At 34.3% G+C, this 23,939-nt stretch overlaps 1 protein-coding gene across 4 annotated transcripts in view; it reads left to right on the forward strand.

Moving 5' to 3' along the window:
* The first annotated feature begins 1,106 nt into the window (after positions 1-1,106).
* LOC142317270 (uncharacterized) overlaps positions 1,107-23,939 on the forward strand; it is a 134,480-nt gene continuing 111,647 nt past the window's right edge. For 3 of the 4 annotated variants that reach the window (XM_075353679.1, XM_075353682.1, XM_075353680.1), the window contains exons 1-5: positions 1,107-1,263; positions 5,019-5,075; positions 8,109-8,156; positions 12,423-12,470; positions 20,055-20,075. In XM_075353679.1, the coding sequence (XP_075209794.1) occupies positions 1,202-1,263; positions 5,019-5,075; positions 8,109-8,156; positions 12,423-12,470; positions 20,055-20,075 (236 nt within the window). In that variant the 5' untranslated portion in view covers positions 1,107-1,201. The remainder of the gene's footprint in view (positions 1,264-5,018; positions 5,076-8,108; positions 8,157-12,422; positions 12,471-20,054; positions 20,076-23,939) is intronic. The other variant, XM_075353681.1, reaches the window with a different exon arrangement.

A 23,939-nucleotide genomic window follows, 5' to 3' on the forward strand; every position in this document is an offset into this window, starting at 1 on the left:
CTAAAATGTTATTACATTTTAATTTATGAATACAATTCCTTAAAAATGCTTTAAAAAATGGAAATGAAAAAATTCCCTCATATTCTGGTAAATCGCTATTTGTATGCTAATAATTTTTGGCAGGAGAAAATGTAAAATAAGAAAGCTAGTATAAAATAAACAATTGATTCCTTTGCAAAGGTTTATGAAAATTCAGCTGGTTAATATTTTAAGTTTGTTAGGGTTTATTTTTTTTTTAGAAGAGAATGTAACGGGAAAAAGTAAACGAAAGAAAAAAATGATAAATGAAAATGTTTGATGTAGGCAGTATGTTAGAACCAATAGGTATCTACCGAACTGAATGCAACAGTGCATCAAACCGGTCAAATGAGTAATAATGAAACAAAGCTTCATTGTGTTACTACAAAATTTGTATAAATCTATTATGATCCCATAATTTTGATTTAAATAAGCAGACCCATAATTTTTTTATATATCATTGAATCTTGAATTTCTGATCAAATAATATTCTGTATGAAATGATTTTGGTAATTAAAACTTAGTAAAATATTTCAAATCTATTTTCGATTTTTGAAATTACGGAAATAAATTTTAGTGTTACTACCTTTTTCTGGAAACAATTTTTCAAATTTAAAATGTCTGTTAAAACGAATTTTTTTAAATAAAGTGATATTCACTGTTGCTGATTGTGATGATGGATTATTATAGCCGAGCAAATATATATGCATTTATCTGTATTGTTTATATTTATCAGGAAGTATGCTGTGTAATTCATAAATACTAGTTTCGATTATTATTATTAAATGCAAGATCAGGATTTCAGAATGAGATAAAAATTATTTAAACACAGATTTCATTTCTCGGTTGGACCGCTCTTGCATAATGGAAAAAAAAACAAATCTTAGAATAGTGTGGGAATAACTTGTTTTATATGATGCAAAAAAAATCAACACTTTGAGTCTTTCTTTATTGGTGACAATTCAATTATTAATGTTTTTACTGAAACAACGCTTACTGACGTTTAATCTTAGTACTTACAGCGCATGACTGCTGAGCCTCTTTCCTTTGCTATTTATAATGCCGCATTATAAAACTTCACTTTATAACTGAACATCTATTCACGCAGTACAAGTACTTATAATCGAGAAAAAGACTTAAATTTTCTTAATATAGTAAACTATAAGAGAAGAAACAATTTAAAATGATGCGTGCTAAAATTTTTATTTTAAACCTAATGATCTTTAATCCGATTAATGCATTACTGTAAGTATTTATAATACATTTGTAATAAAATATTTAATCCATCTTATTTCATAGATAAATGAAAATATATCGTGGTTGATAAATCAGTTATTCAGAAAACCAATAGGGTCATACGATTTAGTCTTTAATAGGGTATGTTTTAAAATTTAATCTATAATTAATTGATATAACTTCATTATTGGTAAAAAGTAAGGTTTAACCATACAGAGTGTTGAATTTAGTGTCATTTTTTTTTGTGACGTAATATTTTGTAACAATGATTACATCACATTCTCTAAGAAGATACTAAATGATTTCCTGAAGTAAAATTTAAAAAATTAATTAAATCTTATTTTGGTATTTCATTTATCAAAATCTGGTTAACTTTTCTAAAAAATATTCGCATGTAATGAACCAGTTTCTATTATTTCATAATTTTTTCAGGTGATAAGTAATTAGTCATATAAGTAATTAGTCCAGGTTACGCGTAGAAAAATAAAATGCAAATTTTGCACAAAAATGCTAAATCCGGGATTAAATCTTAGCCACGCTTGGCATAAAATTTTCGTCTCGTTTTTCCGCGCACTAATCTTTGGCTTTTTGAATATAACCCTACTAGAAGTTGAGTTTTTTTAATGAGGAAAATTGTTAACGTGTTATGTTAGACAAAATTCATTTAATTACCTTAATAAATGATTAGCCGTTATTTATTTTATTAACTGTTAAAACAGTGAGTTCTGAATGAAACGCTTGTTACACATAAGCATCATTTTCTTATGGTTTGATATTTTAAGTCTCCTATTAAATTGCGTTCTTTTAAATAGCTGAGTTATTTCAGGGGGTAAAATTTAGAACCAGCAGTTTACATGTAAAAGAACGAGCACAATGTTTCATATTTAACCCTAAATCTACAATTAATAAACAAACAAAAAACAAACAACAATTTTTATGATTACTCTGTAAGAATGTATTTTTGTAAAAATAATTCCAAAGCTAAAAATGAAACAACAGAGAAGTCGAAACGGGTTTATGAAGAAAAATGTCTGAAATTCCAAAATATGTTCCCCCCAACTTATGAAACCTTTTTTGTGATTTAATCACTGCAAATTTATTGATATCTTTCTATATTGATTGATGTCCCCTGTCTATTACGTGTAAAATGTATATCACTGGCGTAGTGATCCGTGATCCAATCAAAATTAAATAAAACTATAATGTGTAATATATATATATATTATAAACCTTAATATTGAATTGTCTGCTCGAAGGAAAACCAGGCATTTCAAATTTCATTCTAATGTAATTTCATAAGAAATTTAATTTTATTTTATTTCATTCTAATTATTTAATTATTTACTGTATCTGTTAAAACAGGGAGTTCTGAATCAAATGTTTATTATATATAAGCATCATTTTCTTATGGTTTTAAACTGAAAAAAAATATCCATTTTGCTTCAAAAAAAATAGATATCTCTCTTCATTTTTAGTAAGGTTGAAATTTGGTAAAGAGATTATTTTATGATATATTTACGAATAGGAAAATACACGCAAAATTCTGTTCTTTAAATTACACTTTATAGACTTTCAAAAAATATTTACAGAAAGCTACTTTTATACTTGAAAAAATGAGTAAGTTTAAATAAAGCTGAAATACAAATAATATAGGCTATATCTAAGTATTCTCTAAAAACGGTTATTCTCACTTTTTAATCAATTTTTACTGTAGACTGTGGTATAGAAATGTTGTTACTGGGACAATAATTACTTTGATCCCAGGTATAATTTTGACCTGACATTGAATTTTATCCCAGGCAAACAAATAAAAAATCATTAAAAAAAATCACTTGATTCGCAAAGAGTAATCCCATGATACTAAAAATAATTATTTATTCAAAAAGCCTCAAAAAAGCCTCAAAAAAGCTTAAAAAATAATAACGTGATCCAAAAAATGCTAGTAATCAAAAAATAAAAATTTTGTATCAATTATTCTCGACCAAGTGTGGGGTTAGCGCCTTGAGACAAAGTTCATTGTGTTTAGGAGTACGTATTCTAACTATTTTAAGAAGTGTGGTAAGAGGGTTTTGGTTCGGGGCGCGCGTTTGTGACTCTGCGGCTGCAAGTAACGGGATTTCTATAAAATAGTCTTTGTTGGCAATTTTAAATTTTACTGCTACAGAATGAGTGTTATCGAAAATAAAATTTGCGCAGATCATTTTTTTAATTAACATGTATGTAGGCAAACACTTTCCTCACCGTTTGTAATGATTTTTTTTCAACGGACATTACACTACAGGTGTTAAAGCCTTTTCATCCAGCAATGAGAATAATAATAACCAATCGTAGATATACTTACATTAAAATTTGGTGGTCTAAAATGTTTTTGCTTTGTGTAATATATAGTTGTGTTGTATCTGTTTAAATGTTGTCGGTAGTCCTGAAAAGGGCAGACTGTTCGAATCACACCCGGATGGATCTGATTCAAAAAGAGAGCGACAGAAGAAACTTATTTCCAGCCTCCTATCCCTAATCTTGTTGTTTTTGACGATCTTGTCTCTTTTCTAGAAAACGTGATTCGTGATGAGTGGCAAAATTAATGGAATGATACCATCAACAGTAAACTCCTTTCAGTTAATAATACATATAATCGTGTATAACCGTGATGCTCCTCATGCAGGAATAACCGTCTAGTGGAGTTATAATTTTTCTCTTGGGTAAAGGGCTCATAAGGCTCACTATCCATGAGTGAGCCTTGTGAGCCCTTTGAATCTCATGATTCAGACTGTTGCTAACATTTTAATTCGCATCGACTGCCAACTAGATGTACACCACATCCTTGTGGACTGTGTTTGTTATGCAGCATCGGCAAACTATAATATATATATATATATATATATATATATATATATATATTACAGTGATTGTAATGCGTATGTTTATTGTTTAAAGTTATATATATATATATATATATATATATATACATATTTATTATGTTCGTGGTAATATTTATATATTGTTTTATATATATGTTTTATTGGTATTTTACAAAGTTAATTATTTAAGAGATATATCCACCACAGAGATTGCTAGTTTAAATGGGAAATATTTATTAAAAAATACTTACTCTAATAAAATAAAATTAACTACTGTGAGTCAAAAAATTATTAGTGATTCAGTATTGATGAAAATCCAACATAGATAATTAAAAATATGACCGTTGATTAAAAGCTTGAACATATTTTGTTCTTTTGGAAGAGACAATTTAAATTGAAATTTTGACATTAAACTGAAACCGCCTAATGATTTGATTCTTTTGCAATTATAAATAGAAAACGTTGCTCTATTTTACTGTACATATACAGTTAACGATGTGAAATTGCACAAAGTAACCTAAAATACAATAAAATCGTGTTAAAATACCAATATTTATATCTTGGATTCAGGTGTAAAATTCCGCCAGATAAAAATAATATAACGAAGAAAATAAAGGCGTTCTGACCACTGAGGATGTTGTCAATAGTATGGGTTTTATTTTAATGCAATTTTATTATTGGTACAATACATAAAATATTAATAGATGTACGTATATCTTTAAAAGGCATTTTCCAACTTTTGGATTTAGAAGTTGCTACATCACTTCTGAAGTTTATATCTTACAGCAGCCGGTTTCACTAATTCGTACATTTTGTAGGGGTTCCTATTTTATCACTTTTACTGTTCAAATCTATACTAATAAATTTTTCAGCAAATAATTCAGTATAATCTTGTTTAAATTTCAGGAAATTAAATCCTAGTGAATATACTGAATGTACAAAAGATACAACACTTTCATGTAGGTACGTAAGTCAGTTTATTTATTCATTTATTACTATCTGTTTTAATAAAGGTTACATTAAATGATTTTTGAAAAACATAAAAAAAAAAAATTAATCATAAAATTCTATTTCTATGAAACGAAGTAAAAAATACGAATCATAAAACTCGTTTCTTTAGTAAAAGTTCCGTAATTTGTAAGCAGTACGAGCTAAATTCTTACATTCATTTAATGCTTTACAAATATTGGGAATTGGGCTGGAAAGGTAAATACATACTGAGTTGCCTGTAACACTGTTGAATTTTGTTACAAAAGTATTCATCTCTTACGCAGGGAGCCTTTTGGAAATCTGGAAATGTTATACATCTGTAGCGATTTTTCAAAATATTGCAACTGTTCAAAGAATAGCTTATTAATTCTAGTGTGCAACTTCGTAACAAAGATTTTTGTACTGATGACTTACATAAATAGTTCTAAAATTTATTACGTTATGAAATTTTGAAACGGTGAAATAGTTTTTGATTTGTGTAAGCTCAGTTTTCTTAACCTTTATTTTCACCATTAAAAATATATCAGTTCTTGAATTTTACTCTACGTGATTTCACTCATGCTGTCTTTAATGCGTCATTAATGGATGGCAAATATTCATAGAAATGATACCTGAAAAAACAAAAACGTAGTTCACGCATATGTACTTTATATTTCTTCTAATGTTTTATCGTGTCCTCTATAAATATGAAGGTCGCAATATTCCTGTAGCTCTGCAAGCCGTGGTACGTGACGATTTGTCTAACTGTACAGAACTGTTTAACGATGCGCACCTAGTTGTGGAAAAATCCGTTACCAGGGGAATCCCGCAGGGTTCCGTTCTCGTTACCCTACTGTGGAACCTGGTAATCAACGAATTTCTGAGATTGACATTTCCAGAAGGGATCACGGACCAGGCTTTCACCGTTGTCTGCCTCCTTTTAGTTCGTGGTAATTCACGACCACAGCTAGAAGACCGGGCGCAGGCGGCTTTGTCAACCGGAGAGGACTGGATGTGCACTAAAAATTTAAAAATTTCTGCGAGAAAGACGAAGTTTATGCTTCTCAAGAGTACAGACAAATTATCGTACATTCGTAACCCCCATATTAAGTATAAAGGCTGTGTAATCAGCCGAGTTAGAGTTCATAATTTTTTTTTGATGAAAAGTTGTTGTTTAGCAACTTCATTAGGCAAGTAGCGGCGGACGCCGTCTCTGAGATGCACAAACATAGGAGGTCTGCTCGGAAGCAATCCTTGAGCACTTGTTCAAAATTTAAGGAATGCCCAGCGAAGAGCCTTAATTGTATGCGCTGGTGTTTTTAAAACAAACTCCTACAAGGCTACCACCTTATTGGGAAAGGCTCTTTCGATCAATTTAGAGGTGAAAATTCGGGCAGCCATGAGGAGATTGCGAAGAGGTCGGGATGCCGTGGTATTTGGAATACGGTTTCGAGCCGGGCCACACCCAGAGCGGAACGGTGATGACAATGCACAGGAAATTTCGTTAAGTTGCACATTTCTCGCCTGCTGAAGAGCCTCGCGATAGAAGCACGGCAGCTGGAATTAAAAACCACGACTAAGGGAAGATCGTTATAATTTTATGCAGGATCTGGGGTGATGGCATGCCTCGAGCTCTTTTTTATGAGCAATGAATGCCCGGGTGCTCACCAACCACACTAATTGAGCCCCAATATCTCTTTTGGTTCCGCCTGGCAGCTGATGAGCTTTGCGTCTGCGGGGAGGTTCAGTCAAATGAACACCCTATATTTGACTGCCCTACTCTTAGGGGGGCCAGAGACCTGGCTAACGTGAAACTTAGTGGTGAAGAGGAAAATTGGCTACTCTCAAGCGGCGAATGAATATGGGGAGAGCCGCATTGTCGTACCGTGTGGGAGTTCCTTGATGCGGTTGCTATGTTCAACCGACATCAGTAGTTTACCTAAGGGAAAAGACTCCTACCGCACTGCTGTGTGAAGCTAACCAAGAGATATATATGGCTGACCAACAGCCAATTAAGGCTCCAAGCGCTTTAATATGGTAGACAGGTACTTTCTGGTATTCAGTGACCTATTCGTGGCAGCGAATTGTTGTTTAGACAAGTAAATTTTAATTTATGGATAGCATATATATTTTTAGTAGTTGACGGGGTGCGTCTACCTATTTTAGTAAATATATGACAAGACAACGTTTGGAACACGTAAGCCGGTAGTGTATGGCACCGCGCTTAGTCGGCTCACGCTGTTAGGTAAGCTCTCGGAGCTTAACAGCGTGGACAGTTTAGCTTACCTTACAGCTTAGCCCAGCTTAGCTCCGAGAGCTTACCTTACAGCTTAGGACAGTGATCGGTAAACTGTTTGGAGGCTCAGTAGCCTTTTGTGGCACAGACATTTGGTCTTACGCTTTAGGGCGTCAGATTGGGGTGGCAGCGGGAGAAATGCCAAGCAAAGTAATCTAATGTTTTATTAAAATATAAACTATGTAATGGAATCAAGAAAAAAATTATTACAAATGAATTCATATTGTTTTTATCATATAGATTGTGATCTAAATTATGTGTTTTCTTTTTTCCTGCCATTCATTACAAGATTTATTATTGCACAGAGATTAAAGAGAATAAATCTTAACATGTGTTTTAGCTTCATTCAGTGACAAGTTACTAACGATTCATCTATTGAGCCATTGATAATTATTAAATAGTAACAATTATAAAATAAGGTACTTTAAAAAAATATTTTTTTACATAAACCGATTTTTATTTTATAACAAAAAAATTTTAAAAGAGTTCATTAAATCGGTTTTTAATGACTGGTTCAACTGTAATATTTGATAAACAATCAGGTCATACCACCATTTTCAAAGGACGGCAAATACTTAACACGATAATTTACAAAATTCTAGAGGAATACAGAAAATATAATACAAAATAAAATGTTGGTAATTTCTGAATTATCAGCACAATAATGTTTAGGTTAATTTTAGTAGTTATTGATTAGTATCCATATTGTAAATATTAATTTTTTATTACAGTTGTCTATCGATGGACGATTGTGCGATAGAGGAAACACAACCCACAATGTAAGTATTCTGTTAAAAATAGTTATTTTACCTAAAGAAGGACAGGTAAGACTTCCGCCTAAATTAAAAAAAAAACAACCAGTTGCTATTCTCTTCTACTAAAATGTAAATTAAACTTTAAACGAAAATCAGTATAAAAAAGATTTTGGATGCGGCATACAGCTGTCAATGCAAAAGAAAAAACGATGGGAAATGTGTTCATGTTTTCTTTTTATTAGGCAGTAGAAGTTGGAGATAATAAATATTGGTACGAAAATCCCATGAAAATAATCGTTCCTTGTTCAATGGGATATACCCCGTACTAGTAATTTGTGTTAAAGATAGAAAATATCATTCCCAAAACTAAGTCATGAAGAGAACGTTGGCACGATTCTTAATGAGAAATCGACTATCTCATAAAGCCACGATTAATTTCTATTTCTGTTATCAGCAACAAAACAGATAGATAGATAGATAGAAAATACTCTCTTAGTGTTAGAGATTCTTCGTTGGTACCATTTTGGACTATTCAGATTGCTCAGTAGAAAGGAAAAATTTAAAACTCCCTTGTGCTATTTACAAAAAAAATTTTCTTTTTTATTATTTAGAATTACAAAAGACTTTCTTATGTTAATAACCTATGGAAAAGTCGGAAAAAATTATGTTGTGTTTTCAGATCAACTGAAGGATGTACGGACTCGATTAGAAGTTCGATAATTGCTTTGGATAAAACCGTTATCTGTATCGATGGCGTAACGTGCTATCAATTATCAACTCATGCACTCAATTTTACGATTAGGATTGAAATTTCATCACCATAGTTAGAATAAATCTTTTTAAATAACAGACTTATATCAAGAATATTAAGATTCTCCGTATAAATATTCACGCCTAAGAAATAAACCGAATAACTTGAAATATATTTTTTAACGATTCACCGGGTTTTTCATGGTTTTTTTCTGAACACTGGCTGACCAACATAGAAGCCATTTCTGAGCAACGTAATATTAAGCTTCCTGTATCATTTTGTAGAATTGCATATAAAATCGGGGAATTTCAATTTCTGTTAAAGACGACCTTCTCAAAAAAGTTGAAAAATCCATATTTTCATGGAAGAAATAGAACTTGAATGCTACCCAATTCAATGTTCTAATCTAAAATCAATTTTATTGATCATGCATAGATTTCCTTCTGGTACTTTTAAAACCCTAATACATACACTATTGGTAATCTTTGAAATTGTCAATAAATTGAATACCATAGTGTGTCGTGATTTTAATGTGAATTATCGAGCTCTGTGACGAAGGAGTAATAATTTTAATAAGCAGGACTGAATATTTAGATCTCCCAGCCAGCTATAACAACATGTACCTCTACGACCTGCGCTGATTCTCGCCCTCCCACTATATTTAACGGCGAGGTTGTGCTTAATAACTCGATTTTTAATAATTCTAAAAACCTTACAGGTAGTTTTATTTCACAACCCATTATCTTTTTATTATTTCAAGTCGTTTGATTACATTTAACATAAAAATCCAAATCAGTCGCTATCGACTAGAATGAACCTAAATAAATGCAATGTAGTATATAATGATACGAGGTCTGTTCAAAAAATACGTAGACTAACGTCATAAAACAAAATGTACTTTATTTAGAAGTTACTTGTCTGGGCCTCCTTCAAAGTACTCTCCTCCTCTACGCACGCACTTATCCCAACGGTGTTTTCACTTTTGGAAACAGTCCTGGAACGCTTCTTTTGTGATTTTCTTCAGTTCCATCGTCGCGTTTGCCTCAATCTCGGGAATCGTCTCAAATCTTCTTCCTTTCAAAGGCCTTTTGAGTTTTGGGAACAAGAAGAAGGCGCAAGGGGCGAGGTCAAGTGAGTAGGGAGGGTGAGGAAAAACAGTAATCGAGTGTTCGGCCAAAAACACATGAGTTCTGAGGACTAAATGGGCTGGAGCTGTTGTCATGATAAAAAAATCAGTCACTACTCTTCCACATTTCTGGCTTTTTCCGCCGGTTAGCGTTCCGCAGCCGGTTGATGGTCAGCCGTCAGTTTGGGTGTTGATTTTTTCTATGTGTGAATCGTGAGTTGACCTGGAAGGACATCCAGGATGCTCATCGTCTTCATTCACTGACGACCATCTTTAAAACGTCCATGCCACTTAAAACATGTCACACGCTTCATAGCAACATCGCCGTGAGCCATCTTGGGCATATCAAAAGTTTCACTTGCAGATTTTCCGAGTTTAACACAAGATTTCACAGCAACTCTTCGCTCGTTCAAGTCATTCATTCTAAAATCCGTTAAACGAAAAAACACACTTCACAAATAATTGCGTCGCTAAGCAACCAATAATGATATTTGCAATCAAAAAACTGCGTTGTAATCAGCTGATCTGTAGGAACTTGTCGACGCCAAGCGGATTTGACTGGAACCAACTGGATTCGCGCAATTTAAACAGTCTACGTATTTTTTGAACAGACCTCGTAAATTGTTTTATAAGGCACATTAGAATTATTATAGTTTACTAAATAGAGATGTACAACACATATTTTTAATAACCAACGATTGTCTTGATTGTTGCGATATAATACATTTTGTAATACGGAAATGAAATATATATATTTTTATCACCCCGATGAAATATACATCATATGATTCAAAGCAATGGAATGAAAGGTCACTGTTAATAATTGTCAGTTTAAGAAGAGTAGAAGGAAGAGAGTTAAGACAATGATGTAACCCCATCTGTATGCACTTATATGACATAAAATGAACAAATAACACACAGTTTTTTTTTTACATAACAAGTATAGTTTTAAGTTTTTTTAGCACTCAATTCACTGTAAATTTTGAAGCAGAATTAATATTTGAAAGTGTAAAATATTTAACGGCTCAGTATTATTTTGTAGATTAACATCTCTTTTCGAAAGTGTTTTGCACGGAAAAAATATTATCGTGAATCTTTTATCCTAATTTTATAGCAGTTCTAATTTATCTGTTTATAATTATTTTTTTTAACTGTTTACAGTTTTTTCTAAACCGTTATGTTATGTTGCTTCTTAAAACTGTTATTGTGAATGAAATTCACATCGAAGTGTACGACTTATAACAGGAAAAAAATAAACAATCTCCCGAGTAACGGCAAACATCATGTTATACTAAAAAAAATACTTAAAAGAAATAGTCCGGTGAGGAATGTAATTTTTGATACCAGCTAGTGCGCAATTATTACAAGATATTGCAGACCTGCAACTTACTCCTTCAGTTGAAGACCCACGTAAAAAATAGCTTTCAATCACAAAAAAAAAATCCATTTTGTATCATAATATTTCTATTGTACCCTCAATTGTATTTTCTTACTTTTACCTGAATATTTTATGATTAATTAAATAAGTATAGTAATGTTTTACTTGAACCTATTGTTCATAATATGAAAAGTCGGGAAAAGAATTGTACATCATTTTTAAAGTCAACTAACTATCTACACGTTAAATAAATTAAAAAGTCACGAGAGTCCAATTCCTATTATTATTTGTTACCGTAAAACAACATAATACGCTTACTTTCATATCTAGATAGTATTAAATATTCGAAACAATTCTTTAGGGGTATTATATCCACGAGTAGGACTGCAGCATTTTTTTTTTCTTTATTTTATTAATTATCCAATACTTGATTATTGTTTGACAGTATTAGCTGAATTATGATTTTGTGTTTTGCATTTTCCGCGATTATATAATATTGCTCTAACGAATAGTTGAAATATATTTTCAGTGACGAGTTCATATGATCCTAAAACTTTAGTTGATGATCCGATATTTTTTTCGATGATGCTTTTAATCGTACAAAATATATATTAAATCTAGATTAGATATTTCTAATACCTCATCTTATTACTCATATTTGTTTCATTTATGCTTTGTGGATATATACATTTAATGAAATTTACCTTCATGTCGGTTAAATTCTTCCTTAATATTTCAATTAAATAAATAAGAAAATTATCCTTTTTTAAAAATAAACAATTAATAAGAGTTCAAACAAGAATAAATATGTGTTTTCTTCTTGGAAAATATGAGTGAGGAAAACTGGAAACACTAGAAAAGTACTGCAGCATTCTTTAGGACAGTATTCTAGTGAACAGGATTATAATGATGAGGATGAGCTAAGAAAGTGGAAAATTTAAGCTTTATTTTTGTATTTTACACAGAATTTTTTTTCAAATTTTGGCCAGTGAATAAATGAGTAAATTTTTTATAGCCTAAATTACTTTATTACAGGTATTTAAAAGAATCGTTCTTCGGTCTAAAAATTTTCAACTTAAAAACGTGAGTAAATATAGTTACCAATTTATTCATAATCTAATTATACAATATTTACTTTAAAAATCCTCCTCTATGAATCAGGAGACCTTGCCGTTGGTGAGGGGGGCTTGAGTACTCAGTGATACAGAGTAGCTGGACCGAAAGTGCAACCATATCGGAGAGGTATCTGTTGAGACCCAGACTAAGGAATGATTCCTGAAAGAGAGCAGCAGCTATTTCAGTAGTAGTTACGGGCGTGAGTCAGGACGACTTAAACGGCCATATCAACATCACTCAGTGCTCTGAGTACTGCGCAGCTGAAAGCAATGGAAAACTACAGCTGCTTTTTTTCCAAGAAAATGTGGCTCTCTGCATTTTCATATAGCAATGATGGAGGCGCCTTCCTTAGTAAAATATTCCGGAGGTAAACTAGTCTCCCGTTCGGATCTCCGGGTGGGGACTACTAAGGAGGGGGTCATCAGAAAATTAAAAAATAACATTCTACGAGTCGGAGCGTGGAATGTTAGAAGTTTAAAAATGGTTGGTAGGCTGGAAAATTTATAAAGAGAAATGGATAAGATAAATGTGGATGTAGTAGGAATTAGTGAGGTTCGGTGGGGAGAGGAAGGCGACTTTTGGTCAGGTGATTTTAGAATAATAAACTTAGCTTCAAATAATGGGCAGGCAGGAGTAGGGTTCATAATGAACAAGAAGATAGGGAAGAGAGTAGAATATTTCAAAACGCATAACGATAGAATCATTGTAATAAGGATAAAATCAGAACCTAAACCGACAACGATTGTTAACGTATGCCTACAAGCGCCCATGATGATGATGAGGTAGAGTGTGTATACGAAGAGATTGATGAAGCAATTAAAGACGTAAAAGGAGATGAAAATTTAATAATAGTTGGAGATTGGAATGCAAGCATTGGAAAGGGCAAGGAAGGAGATATAGTAGGTGAATACGGGCTGGGCAAAAGGAATGAAAGAGGGGACAGACTTATAGAGTTTTGCACAAAGTATAATTTAGTAATTGCCAACACCCAATTTAAAAATCATAATAGAAGAATATACACTTGGAAAAAGCCAGGCGATACTGCAAGGTATCAGATAGATTATATCATGGTTAAGCAAAGATTTAGAAATCAACTCATTGATTGCAAAACTTACACTGGAGCAGACATTGATAGCGACCATAATTTTCTGATAATGAAATATAAATTGGGGTTTAAAAACCTGAAGAAAAGGTGTCAGATGAATCGGTGGAATTTAGAGAAGCTTGATGAAGAGGAGGTAAAGAAGATTTTTGAGGAGGACATTGCAAGAGGTCTGAGTAAAAAAGATAAGGTAGAAAATGTAGAAGAAGAATGGGAGAATGTTAAAAAGGAAATTATTAAATCAGCAGAAGCGAACTTAGGCGGAACAAAGAGAACTGGTAGAAAACCTTGGGTTTCAGATGATATATTGCAGCTGGTTGATGAACGTAGAAAATATAAGAATGTTAGTGATGAAGAAAGTAACTACCAACAATTAAGAAATGCTATAAACAGGAAGTGCAAATTAGCAAAAGAAGAGTGAATTAAAGAAAAGTGTTCAGAAGTGGAAAGAGAAATGAACACTGGTAAAATAGACGAAGCATACAGGAAAGTTAAGGAAAATTTTGGGGTTCATAAATTAAAATCTGATAATGTGTTAAACAAAGATGGTACACCAATATGTAATACGAAAGGTAAAGTCGATAGATGGGTTAGAATATATTGAAGAGTTATACGGAGGAAATGAATTAGAAAATGGTGTTATAGAGGAAGAAGAGGAAGTTGAGGAGGATGAAATGGGAGAAACAATACTGAGATCTGAATTTAAGAGAGCATTAAAAGATTTAAATGGCAGAAAGGCTCTTGGAATAGACGGAATACCTGTAGAATTACTGCGCAGTGCAGGTGAGGAAGCGATTGATAGATTATACAAGCTGGTGTGTAATATTTATGAAAAAGTGGAAGTTCCGTCAGACTTCAAAAAATGTGTTATAGTCATGATACCAATGAAAGCAGGGGCAGATATATGTGAAGAATACAGAACAATTAGTTTAACTAGTCATGCATCAAAAATCTTAACTAGAATTCTATACAGAAGAATTGAGATGAGAGTGGAAGAAGTGCTAGGAGAAGACCAATTTGGTTTCAGGAAAAGTATAGGGACAAGGGAAGCAATTGTAGGCCTCAGATTAATAGTAGAAGAAAGATTAAAGAAAAACAAACCAACATACTTGGCATTTATAGACCTAGAAAAAAGCATTCGATAACGTAGACTGGAATAAAATATTCAGCATTTTATAAAAATTAGGGTTCAAATACAGAGATAGAAGAACAATTGCTAATACGTACAGGAACCAAACAGCAACAGTAATAATCGAAGAACATAAGAAAGAAGCCGTAATAAGAAAGGGAGTCCGACAAGGATGTTCCCTATCCCCGTTACTTTTTAATCTTTACATGGAACTAGCAGTTAATGATGTTAAAGAACAATTTAGATTCGGAGTAACAGTACAAGGTGAAAAGATAAAGATGCTACGATTTGCTGATGATATAGTAATTCTAGCCGAGAGTAAAAAGGATTTAGAAGAAACAATGAATGGCATAAATGAAGTCCTACGCAAGAACTATCGCATGAAAATAAACCAATACAAAACAAAAGTAATGAATTGTATTAGAAATAACAAAGATGGACCAATGAATGTGAAAATAGGAGGAGAAAAGATTATGGAGGTAGAATTTTGTTATTTGGGAAGTAGAATTACTAAAGATGGACGAAGCAGGAGCGATATAAAATGCCGAATAGTACAAGCAAAACGAGCCTTCAGTCAGGAATATAATTTGTTTACATCAAAAATTAATTTAAATGTTAGGAAAAAATTTTTGAAAGTATATGTTTGGAGTGTCGCTTTATATGGAAGTGAAGCTTGGACAATCGGAGTATCTGAGAAGGAAAGATTAGAAGCTCTTGAAATGTGGTGCTATAGGAGAATGTTAAAAATCAGATGGGTGGATAAAGTGACAAATGAAGAGGTATTACAGAAAATAGATGAAGAAAGAAGCATTTGGAAAAATATAGTTAAAAGAAGAGACAGACTTATAGGCCACATACTAAGGCATCCTGGAATAGTCGCTTTAATATTGGAAGGACAGATAGAAGGAAAAAATTGTGTAGGCAGGCCACGTTTGGAATATGTAAAACAAATTGTTAGGGATGTAGAATGTAGGGGGTATACCGAAATGAAACGACTAGCACTAGATAGGGAATCTTGGAGAGTTGCATCAAACCAGTCAAATGACTGAAGACAACAAAAAAAAAAACTTTAAATATATTTAAAGAAGAATTTTTTAATTTTATTTGTTTAAATATTAAGTGGTTTGCTAACAACTATATTACTACGTAACAAGGATTACGTAGCCCAATCTTACTAGGAAAATAACTGAGTCCCATATTGAAAATTTTTGCACCAGCACTGGAGACCAGGATTCTTTCTTAGGTTTTACGTCTTAGATGTTAAGTGTTATTGGTAAAAGACAATGTAGTAGTGGATCTTATGATATCAGAAATTGGTGAAAAAAAATTATTAGTTTGAAGTATTTCTTTTAACTTGACTTTTTATATGTTTAAGTGTGGATTTAAATATTCCAGAATTCTAAACACTAAATTAATAATAACCCTTAAATTGTATTTACATTTAACATGGTTTTTATATACAGTTTGTAGTTTACATATGTAAAATAAAAGGTGTAAATTGATAATAAATTTAACATGTGGTATTCTATTAAGTAAATAGTCACCAACATAATTCCCAGAAATATAAATTTTATCAAATTTCATACTTTTTACTTTATTTATCAATCCGAATAATTTACATGTAATAAAAACAAACCAATTTTAAATATTTTTTACGATAGACAAATATGCAAAAATTCCTGATAAAAATCTTGGAAGCCTCAAAAATAAAGAAAAACCCTTGAATAAAAAAGAAAATAAATCTAATATTTAATAGTAGAAAACTAAATAGAAAAAATCTAGTAATTGTTGCAACCAAAATTTTGTACTAAAAAAGATTAAAAATTATTAAAACCTCCTATTTAAATGATAGTACGTATCAACTGGTTTATGTGCACACAAAGATGTGCTTCCTGGTAAACATCATGGCTGATGACATTCGCGAATGTTTGCTTAAAGCCTCTTGTCAGAATTCATACTTTTGAAAAATAAGTTTAAATGGAGTACAGATTCGGTAGCTTAATTTACCTAAAACACTGGCTGGAGGCCAGTGTGAGTGATCATAGGCTTATAACCTACGAGATTGCTTACAGTGGCGGTCCAACAGCTCCAGATTCGGATCGCAATAACCTATGGGGCCTGGATCAGGACAGGCTGCGGCGCGAGTGTGCGGCTGCGTTACAGGGTTTGGAATGGCGCACGGAGCACAGGGAAGTATGTTCAACAGCTAGGCTTATATGTGTTTCGAAAGACAGGAGATCAGGTTAGGGTCCTGTCCTCCCCTCCGCAGATCGCTAATGCCCAACAAACTACGGCCACAGGGATCGAGAGGTCCACTTCGGCAGCTGGTGAAAGCCACACGATTGTATTGAAAGCGGCCGGGAAGACCTACGCCGACTTGTTGCGAAGGATAAGGAGACTGCATCGCAAGAGGAGGCCTATGAGTGTTTGTCAATAAGAAAAGGAGTTAACGGGGAGCTGTGTATCAGTGTCAGAGGGGTGTAGAAGGCAGAGGAGGAGGAATTGAAGAGCACTATGCAGAATAAAGTGGCCGGCCTCCAAGTTGATTATTAATCAAAAAGGAAGTAGGAGGGCAGTTGTTCACGTACAGGATATCAAGTTCAAGATCTCCGAACAAGAAAATCATCTACAACGGCGAAAGTAGTAGGAGAGGCAGAGGGTTTTAAGATCACGTCGGTGCGCCCGGCGTATGACCAAACTCAAAATGCCACGGTTATCAGAAGCCAACATGCGGCAAAGAGGTTGATGGACGATCAAATTTAGATAGTGTGGGTCCACTGATATTGACCGTGAGTCCACGGTGTATGATATTGACCGTAACCTTACCGATGAGGAGGTCTTTTCCACCATTTGAGAACATAACACTGATTTGGATGAAGCCGCCATCCGGAGGGACTGGAGGCGTCTCTTTAAGACGTGTTTGCGTGATACCCAGAAATATTCCGGAGTTTTTTAATTGGATTCTGGTCACTTTAAAAATTTACGTCTGCAGGCAGACTGTTTACCGATTTTTCGTCCTGCTGAGGAAAAGAGTACGTGGATGTTCAAAGATGATTCAAGTGTTGCAGATGTGATCACGGGGATAAATTTTCCAAGTTTGCCTTGCTGTGTGCGCATTGTGGTGATGAGAGCCACAAGCGTGATGACTGTTTGCATAGGTCCGAGGCTCCGGCCTATGCTAAATGATAGCACAAAAATTATGAGCAACCAATTGTTAGTGAAAAGTGTGGCTGTTACATAAAAGCCGTTGAGCTGTCCTTCGATTCCTTAATGGTTAGGTTCGGTCAACTTAATGCCCAGGGTCCTTATGTAGTTCAGGTTTAGTTAAGTGAAGTTGTAGAGACACGGAGCCATATTGAATATGGGTGCTTCTGCAGCACCCATATGTAATTAGGGGTGATCTGCTAGGCTTTCACAGCTGGAAAACGTTTTGTGTAGGGCATACCCCTGCTATTCTGTGCAGGAAGTCGCTTGATAGTGTCTTTATACGGAAGGTTTCTGACGCGCATCATATTGTGGTCAGACTTGCGATTCGCGGACAGAACCTTACAGTTGTTAGTTCATATTTCCAATACATGGATTTTACTGAGGAACATTTAGCGAGATGGGATAGAATCATTCGTATCATTTGTAGGGAAATCGCTGGCAGGATCCTTCATTAGTCTGTGGTCGGTGACTATTCTAGTGATCTTCAATTGATAATTTTTGAAATAGCGGATGAGCTACGCGATGGCCATAACGGATACTTTACTGCATAGAATGGTGGACTAGCCAAAATTCTCCTCTTTGTTAGAGTACAGACAGGAGATTTGTTCTCAAGTCCTTCACAGCCTGCCATTGGATGTCCTGGCAGAAAATTTCACTCTGCGGTAGTTACAGCAGCTGAAGCTGCCATTACAACGAGAGGGTGATCACAAGAGGGTAACATTGCAACGAGAGGGTGATCACGATTGGCGTGCGGCCCTTACCGCAGAAGGAGGGCTAGGTACTTTCATAGTATTAGATCCTGCAAGCGTAATTCCTTGCGTTCCTTCGTTCAGGAATAAGGGAGTAGAGATCCTTGGAGCATTGTGTATAGTGTCTTTAGTCATAAGCGCAGGAAAGATGTTCTCTTGCCAGCTTTGTCGACCCACGAAGGAGTGATAATTAATCAGGACCGTATCCTTAATACTTTGCTGAATGATTTGTTCCCGGATGACACTATGGTGGGTGAGATTTCATAACTTTGGCAGGTCAGAAGGGAAGTTGCGAGGCAGAGATGCGTCAGGTGATCTACAGTATGGCATTGCACATGGCCCCGAATAAGATTGTATCGCAGTGGAGCTTTTCGTTCGAGCGTTACCAGTAGTTCTTGGAACTTTAACTAGAATTTATGATAGTTTACTCTTCGCCCGCCACTTTCCCGCGTGTTGGAAGCGTGGAGACATGTTATTGTTGTTATAAGTTGGCGACAAAGATCTTACTTTTAGTTATTTTATAGACGCTTTTATAGCCGCTTTTATAGAAGCTGTTATAGACGGTTATAGAACAGTTTCGCGGGAGGCAGTCTGTGTTATAGTCGGTGTTAAACCAAGAGATATCTTGGCTAATGAGCATAAGAAACGCTACATTTCCAAAGTACATAACCTATTGACGTCAGAACGAAGAAGGAGTTTGAAGATCGGGGCTTTGCATATTGGATGGTTAGGTGGGATGAATCCCTCACAGGTCGCTACACGCATGGTATATTTCCTACAGCGCCTGACTTAGGTGTGATTAGAAGGGTTTCCCCTATCGATACAACACACAGTTTCTCAGGGCATGCTGTCTTTCGGGCATGTTTGGCTTCGTATAGTTTGATGGATTTGCCATCCATCAAAAAAAAAATGCTAGCCATGAAAAATGCTATAAATAGGTGTTTCACATAATGAGGCAATATGCGAAGATTATTTCATTTTTATAAAATAATTAATAAAAAAATATAAACTACACTGAAACTAAATCGAAATGATCTGTTATAATCTAAACCGGTTTTCTTAGAAGCCTACTTGCTTATTATTACATTTATACATAGTATTATTATATAGTTACTTTAAAATAATAACTATTTGTAATTACTAATATCAAATTTACTAAAGAGATAATTGAATATTGACCAAATGTAAGTTTCGAGGAACGTAATAGTTTCCCCTCAATAATGACAAAGTATTTCTAATGAAAGTGGTGATTAACGGTAGAAATTACTATGTGTCATATATTTTTAACTTATAAAAATCTTGATTGTATTTATTTTACTTTAACAATGTTCATGTGGATTAACATATTTCTGTTTGTTTTACAGGAATGATTTTGAACCTCATTCGTAAGTACAGAAAAGAAAGGGTGTTATTGCTATTATTATTATTATTATTAATTTTTTTTCCTGAATTTTTACGGGCATCGACTACTAAGGTCATTAGCCCTCGTCACAATCTTTAAAAGATGTTAGTATCACCACCTGGATCGTCATATGTAAGGGTGTATAGGGCCCTTACATTTTATTTAAAAATACAAACTTCATAAAAACACTAAGACACAAAACGACAAAGACAGACGCAACACATAAGGGATGTAAAGGGCCCCAACATTAAAATTTGAGTTAAAAACTCAAAGAACGTATAGTTAAAAATTGTAAATCATGCCATACCATTTCCTTCTTCTTCTACCTGTCTCGTTTATAATTTGTTTAAGCACCCTCGAGGCGACCAGAAACCGCTGTTGAGCAGTATATCAGTCGCGCCAGGGTGCCGTGGCAGTTGAATCTTCTTATAAACAGGCTACAGCCATGCATCACGCCCACCCATAGCCTGGCGCCCTCAGTCCACCCTTGAGGGTCCTCCATGCCATCATCGGAAACACCCGGACTCACTGCTCTTGAATGCAGACAAGCCCGAGTGGCCTAAGCAAGAGGGCTACCTCCCGTCACTACACGTGCCACGCTTCGAGACTCCCATACAAAGAAAATTTCCATCTTAGAGATTCTTTAACACATGGCTCTCCCTCATGCAACTCATCGCCGCACACGCATATTTGTGGTCTCTCACATCTGAGAGCGATGTGACCAAACCGTTGGCATTTGAAGTATCTCATTGGCTGTGGGACAAATGCCCGCACATCCAACAGATGTATTCCCGCTCTTACTTTTTCCGGCAAAGTAGGCCGGTTAAATGTGAGAACATGAGATGCTGAGGGAAGGACTTCGCCATTCCTTCTCATGTTCAGTCGGCGACACTCTATTACTCCTTGAGCTGCCAGTTCTTCTACAATCTCTTGCTCCGAACAATTTAAAAGATCCCGACAGACCACAACACCCCTTGAGGTGTTGAGTGTGCCATGTGGATCAACACGTACAGCCAAATCTCCTATTTTTTTCAGCCCTAGGATCTTCTGAGAATGTAGTATATCATTTACAGTCTCTACATGAAGTCCCGTGAAAGTTTTCCTAATTTCCTTAACAGGGCCTCCAGTACATTTATTTATTTCTCGAGCGATGAGGAAAGGACTCACCTTCGAGAAATTACCTTCTTCCTTAGTGATGACTAAATACTTCGGCTTTGGAATGTTACTCTTGAAAAAAGCTTTTTGCAAGCTTTTTCTAGCCTCAACTTCTATTCTTCGTGATTCTGCACTCTTTCGGCGTTTCGCCTCAGGCGAAACGGCCGATTCTAGTCGAGGGAGTTTAGGTGAACTCTCTGCTACGTCTGATTGTTCAATATTCTTGAACGGTTAATCCCTTCTATAGCAAGGCTAGCCGCCGGGGTACACCCCCACTCCAGGGCTACTAACCTTGGAGGTCCGATCCGGTACTCCGGTGGAACCGGCATATGTCCTGGCAGGATGCGCAATCTCTGCACTGACTCCAGGCTCCTACTCACCGAACCTTTCAGAGCTCCCATTCACCGACATACATGGGAACCATTGCTACATGCTTGCTATCGCAGGGGGCATGTGGACAACGGAAGGTTTTCCGTTACACCTGCAATAACATTGACCCTGGCCGCCACAGTTTGGTATGTGTCCACTTCCTAATCAATTAATTGTTCATATCCTGCAGGTAGCCGAAAAATCCAAACCATGTGTGGACCTGAAGTTGGAATCAAGTCAAAAGAAAAGAATATCCGAGGAATTTACTCGGAGCCCCGTTAGCCAGCTATATGTATTGTACTTAAGTACAGCTGTTTCCGCCCTGGACGTGGAACGTAGCTGTTGTGTTCCGGACTTGGGGATTACCTACCTCAGGGCATTATTATTATTATCTTTTTACAGCTCAAGAAAATGAAGGAAAGAAAGAAAGACCCCAGCCAGCTTAAACTAGGCATGAGATCTGGACTTTTCTTTGCTGTGGATAAGTAAATACAGGTTATTAATCAAATATTACATGACCAAAGTGACAGACGCCTTGAGAATCCTAATATGCAAATTAATCAGCAGCTCAGGACAGAAGTTATGTACTTCTCGCGTATGCGCATGTGTTCAAAATAACGTCTGCGTGAGTGTTGTCTCGGGTTCGCATGAAAAAACTAGATATACATTAATGAAGGAACTTTAACCTTTCATCCTTACTTTCAGATAAAGTCCAAGGGAGACCATATTTTTTAAACCCCTCTTTCGCCATGTATTTTTTCGGTAAATTCACTTTTTACTATATAAATTTTCCCAATAAACACATGGAAAATGCGTTTGGTTTTGCATCATAAATCGTAGTTTGTTATTTAATTTATTTTTTCAAGTTTATTCTTTAATGTAAAAAAAAATAAAACTAATTTTACGCAAAATAAAAAAAAAAATCTTTAATATATATAAACAAAATGTAATCAACTATTCTTTTTTTATTATTTTTCCGGCTAATGGTAAATTAGCGACTATAGTATTATATTAATAAGGATTATGCTGTTGCACTGGGCTTGAAAATTTTGTTCATTTATGAAATTTATTATTGCTTTTATATTTTTCACATTACAAAAATCAAATTTTAACATGTCTAACAACTTTGTCTTTTCTATTTGAAAACCTACCATAACATAATGGAATTTATCTAACTGCGATGATATTTTTACATTCCATGGTATCGAATTTGTTTGAGGAACTGTTGGATATTCCTGTAGTTCCCAATTTCTAAAATTCATAAGCAATCGTTATTTTTATCTCGCAATTTAACAATTTGGAACTGAATTTCAGATTTGCTTTTAAATATGGTACATTCAAGGGGATTTCAATTATTTCTAATTTAGACTTGTGATCTTAAATTGCAGCCAGTATCGCGTATACATCATTATTACTACGTTTCAACACTAATTGTTGTCTATAGTTTACATCGATTTTTTTAATAATATTCAGCAAAAACCCATCAACTTATAATCTTGAGCAAAATCCATTAACACTTATAATGCTATACACAAAGTAAAATTACCACCATTATCTACATAAATTTTATTATTTTCACCATAAATCCGCCTAGCACTTTCAGCTGATGAAATTAAAGAGTTTATCATTGAAAGAACATTGTTCGTGATAGTTGTTACACTAAAGATTTTCAGCACTGGCTATTTCTTATTTGTTTATAAGAAATTTAATCTCATCAAATAGAAATGCACCTGCAAAATTGACCAAATCTGACGTTGCTGATTTTTACCATTTTCGCCTACAAGGTTTCCTCTAATAAACAAAACAACTATCGCCGGTTGAGTATATATATAGTCTCACCTTGTTTTACAGCGATTCTAATTTCTGCACGATTACCGAATTCATTAAAAAACGGATAATGTTTATGGTATTGCTTATACGTCAATGAAATATCTTGACGTTTATATTTTTCAAGGCTTAAATAATTTATTATGTAATCTATATTAGAAAAAAATAATTTTTAATTTCAATTCTTTATTGCTTAATTCACTTTACAGATTTTAATTTTGAATTTACAATTTCAAGATCTAAAGATTTCAGTTTTAATCAACTCGTAATCAAATAAAGCGCGTTTCGGTATTAAATTTATTAATTTTTTTCTTTTTACTAAATTTATTCTTAATACTACCACCTTTCTTTCATTTTAATCCCACACCCTTCTTTAGTTTTAATGTGCTGCCATATAATGATTAAGTTTCATTTCGTTCGTTGCAGCGAAAGCTGCTGCTCTTCCAATTAATCTGACATCCGATGCGATTACACGTTTCCAAGCCTGTTCAACTCA

This window comes from Lycorma delicatula, chromosome 1 (assembly GCF_047948215.1).
Source record: "Lycorma delicatula isolate Av1 chromosome 1, ASM4794821v1, whole genome shotgun sequence".
Classification (NCBI taxonomy): Eukaryota; Metazoa; Arthropoda; class Insecta; order Hemiptera; family Fulgoridae; genus Lycorma; species Lycorma delicatula.